The sequence below is a fragment of the Mobula hypostoma genome, chromosome 7, assembly GCF_963921235.1.
Source record: "Mobula hypostoma chromosome 7, sMobHyp1.1, whole genome shotgun sequence".
In the NCBI taxonomy this organism is placed as follows: domain Eukaryota; kingdom Metazoa; phylum Chordata; class Chondrichthyes; order Myliobatiformes; family Myliobatidae; genus Mobula; species Mobula hypostoma.
In genome coordinates this window covers 160,084,564-160,106,132 of record NC_086103.1, presented here as the reverse complement: position 1 = coordinate 160,106,132, position 21,569 = coordinate 160,084,564, and the positions used below count along the sequence as shown (strand labels likewise).

The following is a 21,569-nucleotide window of genomic DNA, read 5'->3' as shown; positions in this document are numbered from 1 at the left end:
CAAAACACAGAACCCCAAGTTGAAGTAGTAGTGATCTATTCAGTTTAGCACAAATGTTCCTCAAGGAAGATATACTGGTGTTGTAAGAAATACAGAATCATTACAATGATACTCAGGTTTCATGGGTTACACTGAATTTAGAAAGTTGAAATAATTTCAGTATTTAAAAAAATAAAGGGATGTTAAAGATACTGAAAAATGTTGCATTCTGGAGGAATTCAGGCAAAGGGTTGCAACTTAAAAGTAGTGCTAGCCATTCAGTAGTGAAATCACACAAAGGGTTGTGGAATTCGAGGATCTTCACTCAGAGCATATATATATGCTCATTGGAGATGATCAAAATTAAAAATGACAATCCCCTACTGCAGATTCATGTTGAGGCACAGCTCCACACTGCTCAGTTCTAGTCTTTAAGACACAAATAGATAAAAGATGCTGTAAAGGTATTTAACCAAAGGAAATATGCAGTTGAAACCAATTTTTCTCAACTCACATTGATCTCAAATTCTCACTTTTTACACGACAGACAAGTAGAGTGTTGGGTAAAGACCAATGTAATTGGGGAATATTAGACTCTGTTCTTCTCTCTTCACAAATGCAGTCTAACCTGCTGAGCATTTCCAATATACTACATTTAGTAAAACAGATTTACATACAGTAGAACTCAAACAGACTTATAAGACAAGTTGTTTATCCTTCACATAAGCAGTCATTCTAATCACATATACTTGCTCTGCTGGCTACATCACAATTTTTTTTCTTCTGTCACCTATCTAATACCAAACTTTGCAACATCGTCCCTCTCTGGCCCAGGAATAGCTAGGCAAACGAAGTAACTCTAATGCAATCAGTGAAAACAGGCAAACTGAGGACAGATGTTCCATCAAACATGTGATAATTTTTGATTAATTTAGCTGAGGACCATCTGCTATCAGAGTTAGCAATATACCAGCAGGACCTGTCACTCTAAATTACAAAAGAAAACTGTTGAAATGTCTGGTATAACAAAATACGTCGCACCTTCTATAGGAGTTGCAAAATTAGAATCACATTATTAAAAGTACAGTTTCTTTAAAATCACCTGTTTTTTTGTCAAGATCAACATCAATTAGTCAAATATTGATGACCAGCCAACACACTTTTTGTCTCTCTTCCCTCCAGGAGAAGGCTCAGGAGCTTGAAGACTCGTACGGCCAGATTTGGGACTGCGATAAGACTGCTGAACAGATAATGACCCGGATCTGGGCATACCCACCAAATATCTGGACCTGCGTCTTGGTTTTTTCACTACCTTACTTTCCATTTTTCTATTTTCTATTTATGATTTATAATTTAAATGTTTAATATTTACTAATTTTTACTATTTTAAATATTTAATATTTGTAATCCAGGGAGCGGGAAGCGCAGAATCAAATATCGCTGTGACGATTGTACATTTTAGTATCAAATGTTTGGCGACAATAAAGTATATTACATTGACACTGAGCTTATCGAACACCATAATTTTATTTTTCCATTTGATAAAAACTGTAAGATGTTGGCAATAAATAAAAACAAAGTTCAAGAACACTCACAGATCTGTGCAAAGAGGAAAAGAGTTTGTGCTTCTAAATCCATAATCCTTCAAAGGATTATGCCAGATCTGCTGAGATCTTCCAGCATTTTTGCTTTTAAATTTAACCAATGTCATAATTTTTTTCCAGGATAAAAAAAAATAAGAATTACCACTAAAATCTCCGTTAATGCCACTAGTAACCAGCTCAGGTTCTGTAGAGTTGCTGGAAGAATGCGATCGTGCATCCAAGGAGCCCAGAGTTTGGAGCATGCCGATTAAACTATTGGAAGTGGGAAACCGCAGGTACTTTTCTGGTACATATCCTACTTGTGCTGCTTTATTCCTTGCCTTTAAGTGAAAGACAAAATAAGTGAGAAAGTGAGAAAAAGAAATGTTACTCTTAATCAAGCTCTACTCATCAAATTGTATTTAGGGTTTTTAATATGTAAAGCTTGTTCTGTTGAAAAATGAATTAACTCAAAATTCAGTTATTTCCCTTTGTGATGTGAACCAAGGTATTTATTAAGTTTCAACAAAATTCAGAAGTTACACCCTATCATTATGCATAAAATCTATCTCTTCCTCATCCTGTAATAGAGAAACTGAAAAAATGCTGCTTGAAATATTTTTGTGCAATTCTGTAAGTATACAGAAAAAAACTTACAACTTGCAATAAAAACAATTCAGGACTTTTCAAAATATATTGAAAAACATATAATTTAAATGCCAATGATATGGTCAGCAATTAATAGCTTGACATACTTTCTTTACCAAGACACGAGGTAGATAATCAAGTTACTTTTGCAATTAACAGATCACTTTATAATATGCTTATTATGGCTAAAAGACAAATGACAATTGCAGCATGTGTAAAAAGGCCGGCATTTTTTGGCATCCTTTAAAAACTCAACATCTCAATATACTTTACAGCAGAGTGCACAGATGTGCACATGCAATGGGCTGGGAGGCATTGGGAAAAAGGTCCCATCAATAAAAATTAAAGAGACAAGTACCAAGTAGCAATGTGTATACGATATTTAATTTTCTTCCAAGTCTCTATTTATAGTCATTATATTAAAAATTAAAATGCATCACAGACCTTCACCCAGTCTTCCATATCTCCATCTTCAATTACTTCCAAGAGTTCATGTTCTTCAATGGTAAGCTCATCTGGCTGGTTAGCCTGCGTAAGCAAAAGTTTCAAGCTATGATTTTACAACAACGGCTAGTTTTCTTTAAATTATTTGCCTCTCATTCATTGTATTTTCACATGAACTTTTAGACAGTTACAAAAAATGTGATTTCTGCAAAATGTGGACATTCATTTCAAAATTCAAGGAATGTTCATTAATTCATGGCTGCCAACTGTGCAAACACATCAATTGCTTCTTACCGTGAAACAGTTGGAAAGAGGGCATAGGAGTAAAGGGACTGGATATGGTCATGTGTTTTCTACATAGTTTATATTATAAAAAAGCAGAGATCCTGAAAATTTGCCACATTAATGGGGAATATTGAAAGTGTTTTGTGTGTAATTGTTGCTGTAGAATAAAATAGTAAAAGAGCACATTGGAATTAATATGAATGACCACGGCAAAAGTCATTTTGGAAGAAACTAGATACATAGCTCGCTTGTCCCACTAACCAAAGTAGGGAATCACACAACCTTTCCAGCAGGCATGAAAGTGAGAATTTTCTTCTAAAGACAATTTAATTTCTAAATAATCCATAAGATACGTTAACTTGGAACAAATATTTGAATCTTTTTTAAAAAAAGTAAATTTTTGACTAATGGGAAGTTTTATTTTTTGCCTTTTTGTCTTAAAGAACACCCAAAAGCTTCAATATACACAAGTCTCTTTGGCCTCTAGAGTCATATTTGTTTCCACTATTCAACATTGACAATGTCTTTGCATATAATGCATACTATTACTAAGACATTTGTGTCTTATTGAAGCCACTTATGTTATAATTGAATTCAGCAAATGCCAAAGAATTTTGCTGGTGTTTTGGATTCCTTAATTACAAGTTATTTTCTTAGTTCAGAGTGTGCATTTATTAACTCTTTCAATCAGAATGAGAATCAGGTTTAACATCATCGGCAAATGTTGTGAAATTTGTTGTTTTGTGGCAGCAGTACATTGGGATACATGGTAATAAAAACTATTAATTACAATAAATATATAAAAAATAAACAGGAAGTAGAAAAAGGGAGTGAAAAAATACTGAGCAAGTGTTTGTAGGTTCGTTGTGCATGTAGCTTTTGTTTCCTTAATGTTCATCTTGTTCTGAGCTATTTCTAAAGACAGAAAATTTGAATGTTTATATTTCCCATTAATATTTTAATTGGCGATTTGAGAGTGTGAACCACCTTAAAGATGAGTAACTTAAACATCTTTCATTTGCATAATCTAATTACGAGCAAGAAAATTACTTTGAAACTAAGGGCCTGTACAACATACAGGAGACATTAAAATCACATATTTCACACAATTCTCCATGTCCACTTTATGATTACTAACCTTATATGAATAGAGCACTGTGCAAGTAAGAGGATACATTCGCAATGTGCCAGATGGACTTGAACTGCTATCATCAAATACGTCCATATTGTCCTCAAGTTCTTCTCCATCATCCTTTTCAAGATCCAGAGTTCCCTGAACAGAAAAATTAGAGTTGCAAGTTGACAGCCACTGTACCAATGATAAGAGTAAGATATGCAAGACTGACAGATAATAAAAGGAGCTTGAAACAGCTGGGTTTTCACATAGAAACTTGAAAGGCTCCACTATTGGAATAGTCTTGCAGCTTGTTTCGATTTTGCTTTCTGATCTTCATTTCTATTAAAATACTTGCCTTAGTATTTACATCCAGTTATGCTATTTTAAAGTAGTTCAATCTTTGTAAGAAGTTGCAATGAAATGATCCTATATTTGTTTTAGATCATATTCATGTGCATTTGAAAGTTAATCTTCACTAATTATGGATTTCTTTAAGATTGTGAAGGATGTTACCACATCTTACCAAGCCCCTCCATTATGTGTAATAGTCGGATTGTCTCTTTGATTCAGAATCAGAATTAGGTTTAACATTACCAGCATATGTCATGAAATTTGTGGTTTTGTGGCAGCAGTGCATTGCAATACATAGTAATAAAAACTAAATTACAATAAGTGCATATAAAAAAGAAATTAAGTAGTGCAAAAAGAGAGGGATAAACCATATTGAGGGAGTGTTCAGAAAACTAATGGTGGTGGGAAAGAAGCCGTTCCTGAACTGTTGACTGTGTCTTCAAGCTCCTGTACCTCCTCCTTGATTATAGCAATAAGAGGGCATGTCCTGGGTGATGGGGGTCCTTAATGATGGATGCTGCTTTTTTTGAAGCATCGCCTTTTGCAGCGTCCTGGATGCTGGAGAAGCTACTAATCATGATGGAGTTGGCTGAATTAACAACTTTCTGCAGCTTTTCTGATCCTGTGTAGTGGCCCCTCCAAACCAGTTAGAGTGTTCTCCACAGTACATCTGTAGAAATTTGCAAATGTCTTTGGCGACATACCAATTCTCCTCAAACCCCTGATGAAATATGGCCACTGTCACGCCTTATTTGTAATTACATCAATATGTTGGGTCCAGAATACATCCTCAGCAATGACGACAACCAAAAACTTGAAACTGCTCACCCTTTCCACTTCTGATCCCTTGAGTGAGTGTTCCCTCAACTTCCTCTTCCAGAAGCCACAATCAATTCCTTGGTCTTACTGACAATGAATTCAAGGTTGTTGCTACGACAGCACAACCAGCTGATCTATCTGACTTCTGTAAGCCTCCTTGTCACCATCTGAAATTCTGTTATCAGCACATCTATAGATGGCATTTGAGCTGTGCCTAGCCATGCAGTCGTGAGTGTAGGAAGGATAGAGCAGTGGGCTAAGCACGCATCCTTGAAGTCGTCCAGTGTTGATTGTCAGCAAGGAGGAGATGTTATTTCCATTCTGCACAGACTTTGGTTTCCTGGTGAGAAACTCATGGATCCATTTGCAGAGGGTTTTGGAGCTTATTGATTAGAATTGAGGGTATGATTGTGTTAACAATGAGCTCGAGTCAATTAACAGCAGCCTGACGTAGGTTTTACTATTGCCCAGGTGATCCAAAGCTGAGTGGAGAGCCAATGAGATTGAATCAGTTGTTGACCTATTGTGGCGATAGGCAAATGCAGCAGGTCCAGGCCTTTGCTTAGGCGGAAGTTGATTCTGGCCATGACCAACTTCTCAAAGCTCTTCATCACAGTAGGTGAGAGTGCCACTGGGTGGTAATTGGTGAGGAGCTCACCCTGCTCCTCTTGAGCTCAAGTATGATTGTCACCCTTTTGAAGCAGGTTCACAAAATTATACAGTACTCCAAAATTGCCCATACCATGAGAGCAAACAACAGTCCTGACGAAGGGTCTCGGCCTGAAACGTCGACTGCACCTCTTCCTAGAGATGCTGCCTGGCCTGCTGCGTTCACCAGCAACTTTTATGTATGTTGCCATACCATGAGAGTTTAGTTTATCTGTTCAAGATATCATTCTGTTGAAGCACTGTGGACTTTAACCAAAGCCAGAGCAGAAAACAAACCGCTGGAGGAAGTCAGCGAGTCAGGTACCATCTGTACAGGCCAAAGGACAGTCAACATTTTGGTTTGAGACCTGAACCTCACTGCATGTTCCAACTGGGTAGTACACAACAAATGGCACAAATGTAACGTGACAACAGAACCTGCTGTTCCTGTTGTCTCTATTTAACCAAGAGTAGTATCCCCAGACTGGGAACATCTAAAATCAAAAATAATCCAACAATATCACAAATGAGGTTTTATCAACACATTTTATAACTGCAGCTTTTCTTTTGCTTTATACACTGTATCATTCATGGCAAAGCTAGTAAACCATTCTTGGGCTTAATGGCCTAACACATCTGAAAAACATAATCCTATTGACCTGGATTTTGTGGGATGACTACAGAACTTGATTTTATATGCATAAAATCTAAAGTTGTGTAAAGTGGTTTGCCATTGGGAAGCAGAGTGTGCTGGATTTCAAGGAGCAAAGCATTAAGTTGCTATGATTTCCTCATCATTTATTTATGTCTGGTCAATATCTGCTCCTCAATAAATACTGATAATTGCTAAAGAATGCTTGATGGAACGCATCTTTCTTTACATTTCAACACTGACTATAGATCCCAAGTACCTAATTCGCTATTAAGTATTTTAGAAAGAGGTTGTGAAAAAGGCTATAAATATTAAAATTCTTGCACCTTTTGCTACATCAAGCATTGTAAATCAGGCAACTGATGTGCTGTGTTGTCTAGAAGCCACTCATCAGAGAGGCTTCTTCAGTTCTGATCCACAGTGGGTATAGTTTTCTGGCTTATAAACTCTGTGAGTTGTTTAAAGGTATAGCAATCACACGAGGGTAGTTAAGAAGTGTAGAAACATAGAAAGCCTACAGCACAATACAGGCTCTCTGGCCCACAAAGTTGTGCCAAACATGTCCCTACCTTAGAAATTACTATGCTTACCCATACATAGCTGTTTATTTTTCTAAGCTCCACGTACCTATCCAAAAGTCTCTGAAAAGACCCTATCGTATCCGCCTCCACCACCGTTGCCGGCAGCCCATTCCATGCACTCACCACTCTGCGTAAAAAACTTACCCCTGACATCTCCTCTGTACCTACTCCCCAGGACCTTAAACCTGCGTCCTCTTGTGGCAACCATTTCAGCCCTGGGAAAAAGACTCTGACTATCCACACGATCAATGCCTCTCATTATCTTATACAGCGCTATCAGGTCACCTCTCATCCTCCATCGCTCCAAGGAGAAAAGGCCGAGTTCACTCAACCTGTTTTTGTAAGGCATGCTCCCCAATTCAGGCCACATCCTTGTAAATCTCCTCTGCACCCTTTCTATGGTTTCCACATACTTCCTGAGCACAGTACTCCAAGTGGGATCTGACCAGAGTCCTATATAGCTGCAACATTACCTTTCGGCTCCTAAATTCAATTCCACAATTGATGAAGGCCAATGCACCGTATGCCTTCTTAACCACAGAGTCAACCTGCGCAGCTGCTTTAAGCGTCCTATGGACTCGGACCCCAAGATCCCTCTGATCCTCCGCACTGCCAAGATTCTTACCATTAATACTATATTCTGCCATCATATTTGACCTACCAAAATGAACCACTTCACACTTATCTGGGTTGAACTCCATCTGCCAATTATCAGCCCTGTTTTGCATCCTATCAATGTCCTGCTGTAACCTCTGACAGCCCTCCACACTATCCACAACATCTCCGTTTGTGTCATCAGCAAACTTATTAACCTATCCCTCCACTTCCTCATCCAGGTTATTTATTTAAATCACGAAGTGTAAGGGTCCCAGAACAGATCCCTGAGGCACACCACTGGTCACTGACCTCCATGCAGAATATGACCCGTCTACAACCACTCTTTGCCTTCTGTGGGCAAGCCGTTTCTGGATCCACAAAGCAATGTCCCCTTGTATCCCATGCCTCCTTACTTCCTCAATAAGCCGTGCATGGGTACCCTATCAAATGCCTTGCTGAAATCCATATACACGACATCTACTGCTCTTCCTTTATCAATGTGTTTAGTGACATCTCAAAAAATTCAGTCAGGCTTGTAAGGCACAACCTGCCTCTGACAAAGCCATGCTGACTATTCCTTATCATATTATACCTCTCCAAATGTTCATAAAGCCTGCCTCTCAGGATGTTCTCCATCAACTTATCAACCACTGAAGTAAGACTCACTGGTCTATAATTTCCTGGGCTATCTCTACTCCCCTTCTTGAATAAAGGAACAACATCAGCAACCCTCGAATCCTCCGGAACCACTCCCGTCCCCACTGATGATGCAAAGATCATCGCCAGAGGGTCAGCAATCTCCTCCCTCACCTCCCACAGTACCTGGGGTACATCTCATCCGGTCCCGGCGACTTATCCAACTTGATGCTTTCTAAAAGCTCCAGCACATTCTCTTCCTTAATATCTACATGCTCAAGCTTTTCAGTCCGCTGCAAGTCATCACTACAATCACCAAGATCCTTTTCCATAGTGAATACTGAAGTATTCATTGGGTACCTCTGCTATTTCCTCTCGTTCCATACACACTTTCCCACTGTCACACTTGATAGGTCCTATTCTTTCACGTCTTATCCTCTTGCTCTTCACATCCTTGTAGAATGCCTTGGGGTTTTCCTTAATCCTGCCTCGAAATTCGAGTACAAGAAGGACGAGACTGCGCAGGTGCATGACGTAGAAGGGGCAGCGCAGAGAGTTTAAAAAGGAAGTAGACTTCCAACGGGTGTTTTTTGGATCGGGATAAGAAGAGCGGCATGAGAGCTAAATTCTGAAGGAAGGTAGTTTTTAAGAAAAAACTTTGAGTACAAGAAGGACCAGACTGCGCAGACGCGTGATGTAGACAGGACAGAGCGGAGAGTTTAAAAAGGAGACCACTCTATACAGTGGGCAGCGGAGTGAGTGGCAGCAGAGTGTAGGGCTTTGGCTCAATGGGCTTAGGTGGTAATGGGAAGAGGCGAGAGCGAGGCACCAACTCTTTTTTTTTCCCCTAGGCGAATCAGCCCGGACAGACAGAGGAACAGCAGGGCTCACACAGCTAATGGTTTAAAAAGTTTGTGCATTTGGCGAGGTAAGTGGGTGAGCAGATGTATTTTGCCTTGTTTCATTTCTGTAGAATTAGGTAGCATGTCTGCAGGGTTAGTGTTTTGTTCAGGGGGTCAGATGTGGGGAAGTATGACCTGTTCAAAAAGGACGGGTTACACCTGAACCCGAAGGGGACCAATATCCTGGCGGGAAGATTTAATACAGCTGTTAGGGAGGGTTTAAACTAATTTGGCAGGGGGAAGGGAACTGGAATGATAGTGCGGAGGAGGGGGAAAACAGAAATAAATCTAAGATAGTGAGCAGTAAAGATGTCAGGAAGGACAGGCAGGTGATGGGGCAAATTTGCAGCCATTGGGATGAGTTGCAGTGCAATCAAAGCAAAATACCAAATACTGGACCTAAGGTGTTATACTTAAATGCATGCAGCATAAGGAATAAAGTGGATGATCTTGTCGTACAGCTACAGATCGGCAGGTATGATATTGTGGCCATCACTGAGACGTGGCTAAAGGATGCATGTCTCTGGGAGCTGAACATCCAAGGATACACGGTGTATCGGAAGGATAGGCAGGTAGGCAGAGGGGGTGGCATGGCTTTATTGGTAAGAAATGATATTAAATCATTAGAAAGAGGTGACATAGGATCCTAAGGTGCAGAATCTTTATGGGTTGAGCTGAGAAATCGCAGGGGTAAAAGGACCCTGATGGCAGTTATATACAGGCCTCTTAACGCTGCAGTGATGTGGACTACAAATTACAACAGGAAATAGAAATGGCTTGCCAGAAGGGCAGTGTTATGATAAATTGTGGGGGATTTTAACATGCGAGTGGATTGGGAAAATCAGGTCAGCACTGGATCTCAAGAGAGAGAATTTGTAGAATGTCTACGAGATGGCTTTTGAGAACAGCTTGTTGTTGAGCCTACTAGGGGATCGGCTGTACTGGATTGGGTATTGCGTAATGAACCAGAAGTGATTAGAGAGATTGAGGTGAAGGAACCCTTAGGAGGCAGTGATTGTAACATGATTGAGTTCACTGTGAAATTTGAGAAAGAGAAGTCGAAATCCGATGTGTCAGTATTTCAGTGGAGTAAAGGAAATTACAGTGGCATGAGAGGGGAACTGGCCAAAGTTGACTGGAAAGGGTTACTAGCGGGAAGGACGGCACAGCAGCAGTGGCTGGAGTTTATGCGAGAAGTGAGGAAGGTGCAAGACAGGTATATTCCAAAAAAGAAGAAATTTTCGAATGGAAAAAGGATGCAACCGTGGCTGACAAGAGAAGTCAAAGCCAAAGTTAAAGCAAAGGAGAGGGCATACAAGGAAGCAAAAATTAGTGGGAAGACAGAGGATTGGGAAGTTTTTAGAAGCTTACAAAAGGAAACTAAGAAGGTCATTAAGAGGGAAAAGATGAACTATGAAAAGAAGCTAGCAAATAATATCAAAGAGGGTACGAAAAGCTTTTTCAAGTATATAGAGAGTAAAAGACAGGTGAGAGTAGATACAGGACCAATAGAAAATGATGCTGGAGAAATTGTAGTGGGAGATAAAGAGATGGCGGAGGAACTGAACGAGTATTTTGCATCAGTCTTCAGTGAGAAAGACATCAGCAGTATACTGGACACTCAAGGGTGGCAGGGAAGAGAAGAAGTGTGTGCAGTCACAATTACGACAGAGAAAGTACTCAGGAAGCTGAATAGTCTAAGGGTACATAAATCTCCCGTACCAGATGGAATGCACCCTCGTGTTCTGAAGGAAGTAGCTGTGGAGATTGCAGAGGCATTAGCAATGATCTTTCAAAAGTCAACAGATTCTGGCATGGTTCCGGAGGACTGGAAGATTGCAAATGTCACTCCGCTATTTAAGACGGGGGCAAGGAAGCAAAAAAGGAAATTATAGACCCGTTAGCTTGACATCGGTGGTTGGGAAGTTGCTGGAGTTGATTGTCAAGGATGAGGTTGCGGAGTACCTGGAGGCATATGACAAGATACTCAGCATGGTTTCCTTAAAGGAAAATCCTGCCTATTGCAATTTTTTTGAGGAAATTACAAGTAGGCCAGACAAGGGAGATGCAGTGGATGTTGTGTATTTGGATTTTCAGAAGGCCTTTGACTAGGTGCCGCACATGAGGCTGCTAAACAAGATAAGAGCCCATGGAATTACGGGGAAGTTATATACGTGGATAGAGCGTTGGCTGATTGGCAGGAAACAGAGTGGGAATAAAGGGATCCCAATCTGGTTGGCTGCTGGTTACCAGTGATGTTCCACAATGGTTCGTGTGGGGGCTGCTTCTTTTTACGTTGTACATCAACAATTTGGATTATGGAATAGATGGCTTTGTGGCTAAGTTTGCTGATGATACAAAGATTGGTGGAGGGGCTGGTAGTGCTGAGGAAACACAGTCTGCAGGGAGACTTGGATAGATTGGGAGAATGGGCAGAGAAGTGGCAAATGAAATACAATGTTGGAAAGTTTATGGTTATGTACTTTGGTAGAAGAAATAAATGGGCAGACTATTATTTAAATGGGGAGAGAATTCAAAGTTCTGAGATGCAACGGGACTTGGGAGTCCTCATGCAGGATACCCTTAAGGTTAACCTCCAGGTTGAGTCGGTGGTGAAGGCGGCGTATGCAATGCTGGCATTCATTTCTAGAGGAATAGAGTATAGGAGCAGGGATGTGATGTTGAGGCTCTATAAGGCGCTGGTGAGATCTCACTTGCAGTACTGTGTGCAGTTTTGGACTCCTTATTTAAGAAAGGATGTGCTGACATTGGAGAGGGTTCAGGGAAGATTCACTGGAATGATTCCGGGAATGAGAGGGTTAACATATGAGGACCGTTTGTCCGCTCTTGGACTGTATTCCTTGGAGTTTAGAAGAATGAGGGGGGACCTCATAGAAATATTTCGAATGTTGAAAGGCTTGGACAGAGTGGATGTGGCAAGATTGTTTCCCATGATGGGGGAGTCTAGTACGAGAGGGCATGACTTAAGGATTGAAGGGTGCCCATTCAGAACAGATGCAAAGAAAGTTTTTAGCCAGAGGGTGGTGAATCTGTGGAATTTGTTGCCACGGGTGGCAGTGGAGGTCAAGTCATTGGGTGTATTTAAGGCAGAGATTGATAGGTATCTGAGTAGCCAGAGCATCAAAGGTTATGGTGAGAAGGCGGGGGAGTGGGACTAAATGGGAGAATGGATCAACTCATGATAAAATGGTGGAGCCGACTCGAGGGGCCGAATGGCCGACTTCTGCTCCTTTGTCTTATGGTCTATTTCTAACTCCTTTTATGAGTAAAGATGCCACTGTAAAATAGCAGAGTGTGTGCACTCAGTCCATGTAAAAACTTTCTTCTGAAGCAAGAGCAAGTTCCAGATTATTAGGACTTGTACTTTCGAAAGCAATAAAGGTGGCCAACCCTTCCTCTTCAGCATTTGTAATCAAGGTGGCTAGGTAGCAGCATACGACAGGGGAGTAAAAATGTTAACTCAGCAGTTATAAACAATTGAGGAGCTATAGAAAGGCAATGAAGTCAGTTTCAGATAGAGATTGGGCTGAAAGAGATCAGATGTATCTCAATAATTTTGAGATGAGCTGTTAAACTGAGTATTACTCTGTCTTGTAAAAGTTTCCATGACACTACTCAAAGGTGAACAGAAAATCTTTAATAACACTATTTCACTACCAACCAATGTTACATTCAGTTGTGTAGCTCTTGGAACCATGTTCCAAACCGATTGGTTGCTACATCTTCCCACATAAAAAATACTATTTGAGTAATTCATTGACTTGTACGTACTTTGAAATAGCCTGGGATTGTGAAAGTAGTTCCATGAATGAAAATGAGCTTGCACACTACAACTAAAAAGAAGCTTACTTATTTATGTTGTTATGTTATTGATTATTCAACTCAATGTTCTTTGTAGCTGGCTTTGAAAATCAATGAATGTTTAGGGAAAGAACCATTCACAAAAGATTATAAGCTATAATGATTTTTAAACTGCATTTTACACAATACTTTTAAAAATCTGTAATGGAGAAATAAAACGGTTAACATGCTGAACCTTTCATGATGGAAAGGATATTGAAAGTAAAACTTTATACAAGCTATTTCTAATCAAGTATTGCAGCTCACCCCGACACTTCCGTAAACAGAGCTTTCAATAAAAAAAACAGGAAAGCTCAGGAAAATGCACTATGTGAATTTGTTTGCTTTCCACATAACGATGAATGGAGAATTAAGAGCACAAGAAATACAAGTGGAAGTGGGCTATTCAGCTCCTCATTCCTGTCTGCCCTTGAATAAGATCACAGCTGATCATTTATTTCAGTGCCACTTCCTTTAAACTAACCCATATTCATCTAGCTCCTTAACATCTCAAAATCTATAGATCTCTTTGAATGCAAGACAAGGGAGTAGAATTACGCTATTTGGCACAGAGTATGCTCCACCATTCAATAATGGCTGATTTATTTTTCCTCTCAACCTCATTCTCTCTTCTCCCCGTAACCTTTTGATGTTCTCACTAAGCAAGAATCTATCAACCTCAGCTTTAAATATTCCTAATGACTTGGTCTCCACAGGTATCGGTGGCAATGAATTCCACAGATTCACTGTCCTCTGGCTAAAGAAATTCCTCCTTATCTCTGTTCTAAAGGGATGTCTTCTATACGGAGACTGTGCCCTCTGGTCCTAGGCCCTGCCAGTATAGGAAAATCTTCTCCAAATCCACTTTATCTAGGCCTTTCAATATATAGAGAGTTTCAATTAGAATCCCCTTTATTCTTCTGAACTTCTGATGGCCTATAACGAGACAACCAAAACTGAACACAATATTCCCGAGTATGGACTAACCAGAGTTTTATAGAGCTGCAATATTACCAGTTTTGCATAGAGGAGTGAGGTAGTTTTACTGGTTGAGTGGTGTCACACCAACAATCTCATACCCAACATCAGAAAGACCAAGGAATTGATCTTGGCCTTCAGGAAGGGCAAATCAAGGGAACATACACTGGTCCTCTTTGAGGGATCAGTGGTGGTAAGGGTGAACAGCTTCAAGTTCCTGGATGTCAATATGTTGAAGGATCAGTCCTGGGCATTGATACACTCACAAAGGTGGCACACCAACGGCTTTATATGTTGGGAGTTTGAGATTTGGTATGTTACGAAAGATGCTTTTAAATTTCTACAGATGTGCAGTGTACATTCTGACTGGTTGCATCAATATCTGGTATGGAGGTTCTTATGCACAGGATTGAAAGAGGCTGCAGATGTTTGTAAACTCAGCCAGCTCCATCATGGACACAACCCTTCCCAACATTGAGGACATCTTCAAGAGGCTGTGTGTTAAGACAGCCGCATCCATCATTAAGGATCCTCACCATCGGAACATGCCCTCTTTAGTTACTACAGGAAGGTGGTACAGATGTCTGAAGACCCACACGCAGCGACTTAGGAACAGCAATTTCCTCTCTGCTATCATATTACTGAATGTTCTATGAACCCATAAACACTACTTCATTATTCCTTATTGCAGTATTTATTTATTTTGTGATTTACTCATCTTTCCTTCCAGGTTGTTCAGTTAAGAAAATGTATTTTTAGTCCATGTTAATTCAACAGCACAGACTATACCAGTGCAAAAAAAAAGAAATCAGGATCAGATTTAATATCAGCAGCATACGTTGTGAAATGTGTGAACTCAGTAGCAGCAGTTTAATATATAATATAGAAAAAAGCAAATTAAAGTATATATATCTGTATATTAAATAGTTAAATTGAAAATAGTGCAAACATAAATAATATTTTAAAAAGTGAAGTATTGATGGGATCATTGTCCATTTAGGAATTGGACGGCAGGGTGGAAGCGGCTGCTCCTGAATTGCTGAGTGTGTTCCTTCAGGCTTCTGTACCTCCTTGCTGACAGTAACAATGAGAAGAGGGCATGCCCTGGGTGATGGGGGTCCTTAATAGTAGCCTTTTCTGAGGCACCGCACCTCGAAGATGTCTTGGATACTGTGGAGGCTAGTATCCAATATGGAACTGACTAATTTTACAACTTCCTGTAGCAACCCCATACCAGCCAGTGATGCAGCCTGTCAGAATGCTCTCTATGGTACATCTGTAGAAGTTTTCAAGTGTTTTAGGTGACAAATCAAATATCCTTAAACTTCTAACAAAATATAGCTGCTGTCTTGCCTTCTTTATAGCTGCATTGATATGTTGGGACCAGTTAGATCCTCAGAGATCTTGCCACCCAGGAACTTGAAATTGTTCACTCTCTCCACTTCTAATCCCTCCACAAGGATTGGTTCATGTCTCCTCGTCTTACCCTTCCTGAAATCCACAATCACCTCTTGGGTCTTACTGACGTTGATTGCAAGGTTGCTGCTGCTACACCACTCAACTAGCTGGTATATCTCGCTCCTGTAGCCCTCTCATCTCCATCTAGGATTCTGCCAACGAATAATCCACAGAACTCCCTTGCAATAAGAGTATGACAGAGGAGCTCACTCATTCATCATTTATCTGCTTCAAAAGCCTTATATTTCAAGACAGATTTGTACTGACTCAGAAATGTACACCAACTGAATGCAAGTGAAACTGTGCCTATGATACTTACCATCATCAATTAACCTCCCATTCCAGGGAGGTTTCATCGATATAGCTTCTGATGACTCCTGGAATACACTTGCCAGGAATTCCTTACTAGGGTCCATCTCAAATTAGCAATATCTTTATTTGCTTATTTTAGGGAAATAAATTCCACACATTTCTTATATTAGACTAAATATGGAAAAAAAACACCTGTACATATCATTCTTAATGCCCTAACTAGTACTAATTTACTATCTATTTTATGATGCATGTCAATTTTGGAATGAATGAATACTAATTGTGTAAAAATACAAGGGCTACATCTGCTATTTGTAAAACCCTTGAACAGAGTTACTTAGATGTCCCCCCTCAAGCTCTTGCAAACTGTTGGCAAAAGCAGTAGTTTAAAGACCCCGTCTTCAATGAAACAATGACAGAACTCACTTGACAAGGATAAATGAATAATTTTTAAAAATTGACTTCCACAGGTACTATTTCAAAATGGAATACTGAACTGACCTATTCAAAATCTCAATCTAGTTTCTAACTAGACATTGATTTCTATGAATTCTCCAACTGGAAAAGAATATCACTTTTAGAAAGCAACTCTGAAAACAAAAAAGCACATGTTAGATGACTAGTTTAATAATATCTGCAAAGCTGACGTTTTCATACTGACCATCTAAATTACATTTAACTTCTTAGACAAGACAACACTGTAATATTTTAATTACATTAAAATTATTTAAAGTTGCATCATTTGAAAACATCAAGAAACCAGTTAAGACAGCTCTATAAAAAGTTAATAATATTGAATATTAATATCCTTAATACCCGATTGAAGACATGCCATCGGTCTTAATATTCACTTTCTTTTCACAAAACAAAGACTTCAATAAGATCGATGCAGCGACATAATTTTGTCATTATTTTGTTATAGCAATTCCATCTCCATATATCATTTTTAATGAACGTAAAAATGAAGATTTGATGGTGGTCAAATTCCAGCAGCCACTGGATGGTGCTGTGGTGCAAATCACCCAGCCAAATTATTTGTTTACTCCAAACGAAAGTATCAAACTTTAAAAATATCCAGCAGGTCAGGCAGCACCCAAGAATAGAGAAAACAGAGCTAAAATTTCAGTTTAACCTGAAATATTAACTCAATTTTTCTCTCTATTTATGTTCTCTGTCCGGTTGAGTATTTCCAGCTTTTTAGGTATTTCTGATTCGCTGTCTTTGCAGTTTTATACTGTGTTTAGATATATGTTTGTTTAGGTGATTTTTTTTTTGCCTGCTTAAAATCTAACCTTGGGCCTTTGCACTTTCCTCCCTGGAAAGGTTCCCAAGCCTTAACTGAGTTGACCAAGAAATGCTTGTAAGTAATTAGTGCAATAAGATTTAGCATTAGATGATTAAGTATCTTAAATGCTTAAAATCATGCTAAGCAAGTTTCTTCATTAACATTATTAGAATCAAACTTGCTCAGAAAGAGTGGAGTCTACAACTAGGGAATAAAGTGTATGCTTGAAGGAGATAACAGTTTAGTAATCCCAATACTCAGCAGGAGGAAATTACTCATCTTGAAATGAATGTTCGGCATCTAAAGTGACAGTACTTAGGATAGCGGCCTTCGAAAATGTTAGTGGTCACTGAAATTCATATGAAGCTCTTACCAAATGCACAGTATCACTGTTAGGGAGTGCAGGGAGGCTTGCCCAGCGCTCATTTTCTAATTCCTCCATTACTTGATTCATAGCACTTTTCAACCACGTGTCTACAGCAACCCCAATCTGTCTTAATAACTCCAGTCGTGCTTCTGCCTTTAGCTTAACTGTCTGAAAATCAAAATATTTTACCATTATTAAAAAGTCTAATTTTAATAATGAAATCAAAATCAAAATCTTTTTCTCAAAGGAAGCAGCAAAACCACAAAATGAAGCAAACATTTCTTCCAAAGCAGTAATCTATAATGATCAGATGAACACCCACTACAACATTGCTGTTTTTTGCTTTTACTCTGATGCAGAGTTCTTTCAGTTATATTGAAAATTCTAGCCACTCCTTACTTTTATATGGATATTCTTTAACTCTTCCCCTCCCTTCTTGCAATACTTACACATTTATACTATCCCCTAAGAACTCAACTGTTTCACCTCCAAAATATTGACTATAATAATGCTTTCCACATTTTGAAATATCTTCAGCCAAATTCAATCCTGACTTCAATACGGTCTGTTAGAATTTTTATGTTCTTGTGACCATAGGCCATCTTATTTCAGTTCTTTGGATTAATCTCACATGTCAAAAGATGTACAGACTGGTAGGTTAGTGGGTCATTACATTGAGTATGCAGGAGAGTGTCAGAATGGAAGAAAATAGGGAGAATCTCGTAGCGCCACTGTAAACAAGTGCTTCATGGTCACTGTGGACTTGTTGGGTTAAAAGGTCAGTTTCTATGCTGTATGAGTATACCTCTATGAGAAAATGTTGTAAACAACTTTTGTGCTCACAATATGCAAATTGTATTCCTAATGCAAAAGGTCAAACACTAATGTCAAAATGCTGCAGTTATCTATAACAATCACTATTAATTACTTTAGTTAGGCTCACATAAATAAGAGAACAGCCTTTTACATTGTGATAATATATAATCAATTTAAACCAACGTTAAGTGTTTTAAGTGGCTGAGGTAAAGCTACAATATTTAAATTATTGTTTGGTAAGTATAGCTTCAGTACAGATGGAAGTAATTTAACTGTCCATTTCCTTTGTGATTAACATAATTGCTATCAACAAGCAAAGAAACAGTACTTAATCCATTTTTTGATATTTTTAGATAACAACTTTAAAGAAATCACCCAACTTGCTATAATCTATGTCACTTTCAAACAGGAAGATTAAAGTCAAACCATAAACATTAGAGGTTCTGCAGATGTTGGAAATCTTGAGCAACACACACACAACCACACAAAGGGATAGAGGAACTCAGCAAGTCGGACGACATCTATTGAAGGGAATAAGCAGTTGACATTTCAGGCCAAGCCTGGCTTTGCCCTTCATTTCCAGTCCTGCTTAAGGGTCTTGGCCCAAAACATCGACTGTTTATTCCACTCCATAGATGCTACCTGAGCTACTGAGTTCCTTGACAACTTTGTGTGTGTTCATTAAAGTCAAATGTTTTAAACTTCCTCAAAAAGACTCGGGTATATCAGTGAAAGTAAATCAAATACCTTATTAACTGTGGCTTTGGAATTCTAACATGGCCAGAAAAATTAGGAGGATTTTGTCTGTTGACTATAATATATAAGAAAAAGAATCCTACTATGAAAAGATGTTTCAAAATTTGAAAAGGCCATTTATCAGACAGACCAAGCCATTTAACAATTAAACATTTATACAATGCCTCGGTTAAAAATATTCCCCATTTAAAGGGGTAAAAGACACTCTTGGATTATTAAAAAATTCAAAGGATGTAACTGTTTCTCAGTTATCACTACAGTGTATGGAAGGCTGCCTGGAGTAATGGCCTAAATTCATGACTCAGGCTACGTCCACTCTAGACCGGATAATTTTGAAAACGCCGGTTTCGAGTAAAAATGACAGGCGTCCACTAGGCGTTTTTCAAAATATCTCTGTCCACATTAAAACAGATATTTGGGCGAATCTACTCCTACTGGGCATGCGCAGAAACATCTACAGAAAACAAGCGAAGAGGAAACAGTATAATATTTACGTTTCCGCGGCGGCGTTGTGCTATTTCCATTGGTCAAAAACTAGAATACCAACAACAGCGAAAGTAAGTTTTCAACAATGTCTTCGAGGAATACAAAGAAAACCTCCGCTGGAAAATGACAGAGAATGAAGTCGAGCTGTTTCTGCGAGTTACGAACTACTACAAAGTCAGCAAAGCAGTGGAGAACGTGGAGATGTTTAACTCCAAACAAACTAATAACATAGACAATAAAGTAAACAACACACTCGTAAAGCTGTCCTCTACCCAAGATCAACAAGAGAGTGGAATCTTCTGCCACCAGACCTGTACAGTATTTCTGACATTAATATTTCTAAAGATAGACTCAATCAAATCAATTTAGGGGATCTAGTCAATAAAGCTCACTTTACAATTTAACTCTCACGTTGTTCACTCCGACTGCGCGTTAAAACAGCTGTCCGGCAGTGCTTGCACAAGACCAAGCAGAAGCAGAAAAAGCATTGTTGTTGTGGTGTTGTCATGACAGCGTTTATAAATATCTCTGTTTACCCCATCCACACTACAATGCGCAACAATCATTTTCAAATTTACACACTCTGGAGTGTGTTTTAGAAAAGCTCCCTTTTTGGGGGATGAAAACGCCGTTTCAATGTGGACGGAGGGTCAAAACGAAGAGAAAAAGCTTCGTTTTCAAAATTATCCAGCGTAGCGTGGACATAGCCTCAGCAGCAGCTTCTTTAGAAGATTTCTTCACTTGCTAATTGGAAGCAATTTTCCCATTTTACTTGCCCAAGATCAGAGCTCAGTCCTTCAATTATCCATTTAGCTTAATTCATTAGTTGAGTTTTCCCAAATTAAGTCACTGAAAACTGTTCCAAGTCCTTTACTACCCTGAATGTTGATCAAGAATGTTAAGCGCATGACCAAATAGAATATCAAGCATCTCTCAATTCTAATCTTTCCTCAAAATAAAATAATTAAAATTTCTCAGTATTCTATATAAGACTCTTGCTTTTCAGTAAACACCAATAGGATTTGAGGATAAAAATTGTTAAGTATATATAAATTTGAAAATTAGGCTACAGAATGAGTCCTGACGAAAGGTCTTGGCCCAAAACATCGACTGTGCTTCTTCCTATGGATGCTGTCTGGCCTGCTTGCGTATTGCTTGAATTTCCAGCATCTGCAGATTTCCTCGTGTTTACAGAATTCTTTGTTAGGTGTCTATTCCATTGTTTGCTACAGTAGTTAAAGGACTGGAGTACCACAAGGGTACCAAGTAGATTGATAAAAAAAAATAAACATGATGCCTTGGTTTTAGAACAGAAGAAGAGAACAAAAGTAGGAAACTATATACAAGTTAATTTAACATGTCGGGTAAGGCATCATCTATGAAAAACAGTAAACAGTCAACATTTCAGCTGAGACTCTTCATCAGGGCTGGAAAGGAAGAGGAGAGGTCAGAGTAAGGGGGCGGGGGAGGAGAAGCAGTGGGGTGTGTCCACCTTATACTTTTCCCTCTCCCCCCCACCTCCATATTCTTATTTTTCCCTTCCTTTCCAGTCCTGAAGAAGGGTCTCAGCCCAAAACATAAATTGTTTATTCTTTTGCTGAGTTCCTCCAGCATTTTGCGTGCATTGCTTTGGATCTCCAGCATCTGCAGATTATCTTCATGTTTGTTAACTAACATCTATTATTGGCAAGATGTTGGAGTCTATAATCAAGGAAGAAATATCTAGTCTTCATGCTGTCAAACCAAAGAAACATTGTTTTATCAAAAGAAAATCATGCTTGACAAATTTCCTGTAACCCCTTGTGTAGCTAGAGTAGAACATGTAAATGCAGTGTATTTGAACTTCCACAAGTCATTTGATAGGCAGGTGCTCACTGTACTGGGATATGTTAGCATGGATTCATTATTACATATAGGCCAAAGAGTGAGACTAAAAGGTACTTTTCAAAATAAAAGGATGTAACTAGTGGAGTGTCTCAAAGATCACTTTTTGGCCTTTAAGTTTTTT

General features: G+C 39.0%; 1 protein-coding gene across 4 annotated transcripts in view; it reads right to left on the bottom strand.

The window, feature by feature from the left end:
- LOC134349702 (F-BAR and double SH3 domains protein 2-like) overlaps positions 1 to 21,569 on the bottom strand; it is a 253,167-nt gene that overhangs the window by 19,770 nt on the left and 211,828 nt on the right. For all 4 annotated transcript variants that reach the window (XM_063054428.1, XM_063054429.1, XM_063054427.1 and 1 more), the window contains 4 exons: positions 17,510 to 17,671; positions 4,078 to 4,212; positions 2,655 to 2,738; positions 1,726 to 1,903 (listed from right to left, as the gene is read on the bottom strand). In XM_063054428.1, the coding sequence (XP_062910498.1) occupies positions 1,726 to 1,903; positions 2,655 to 2,738; positions 4,078 to 4,212; positions 17,510 to 17,671 (559 nt within the window). The remainder of the gene's footprint in view (positions 1 to 1,725; positions 1,904 to 2,654; positions 2,739 to 4,077; positions 4,213 to 17,509; positions 17,672 to 21,569) is intronic.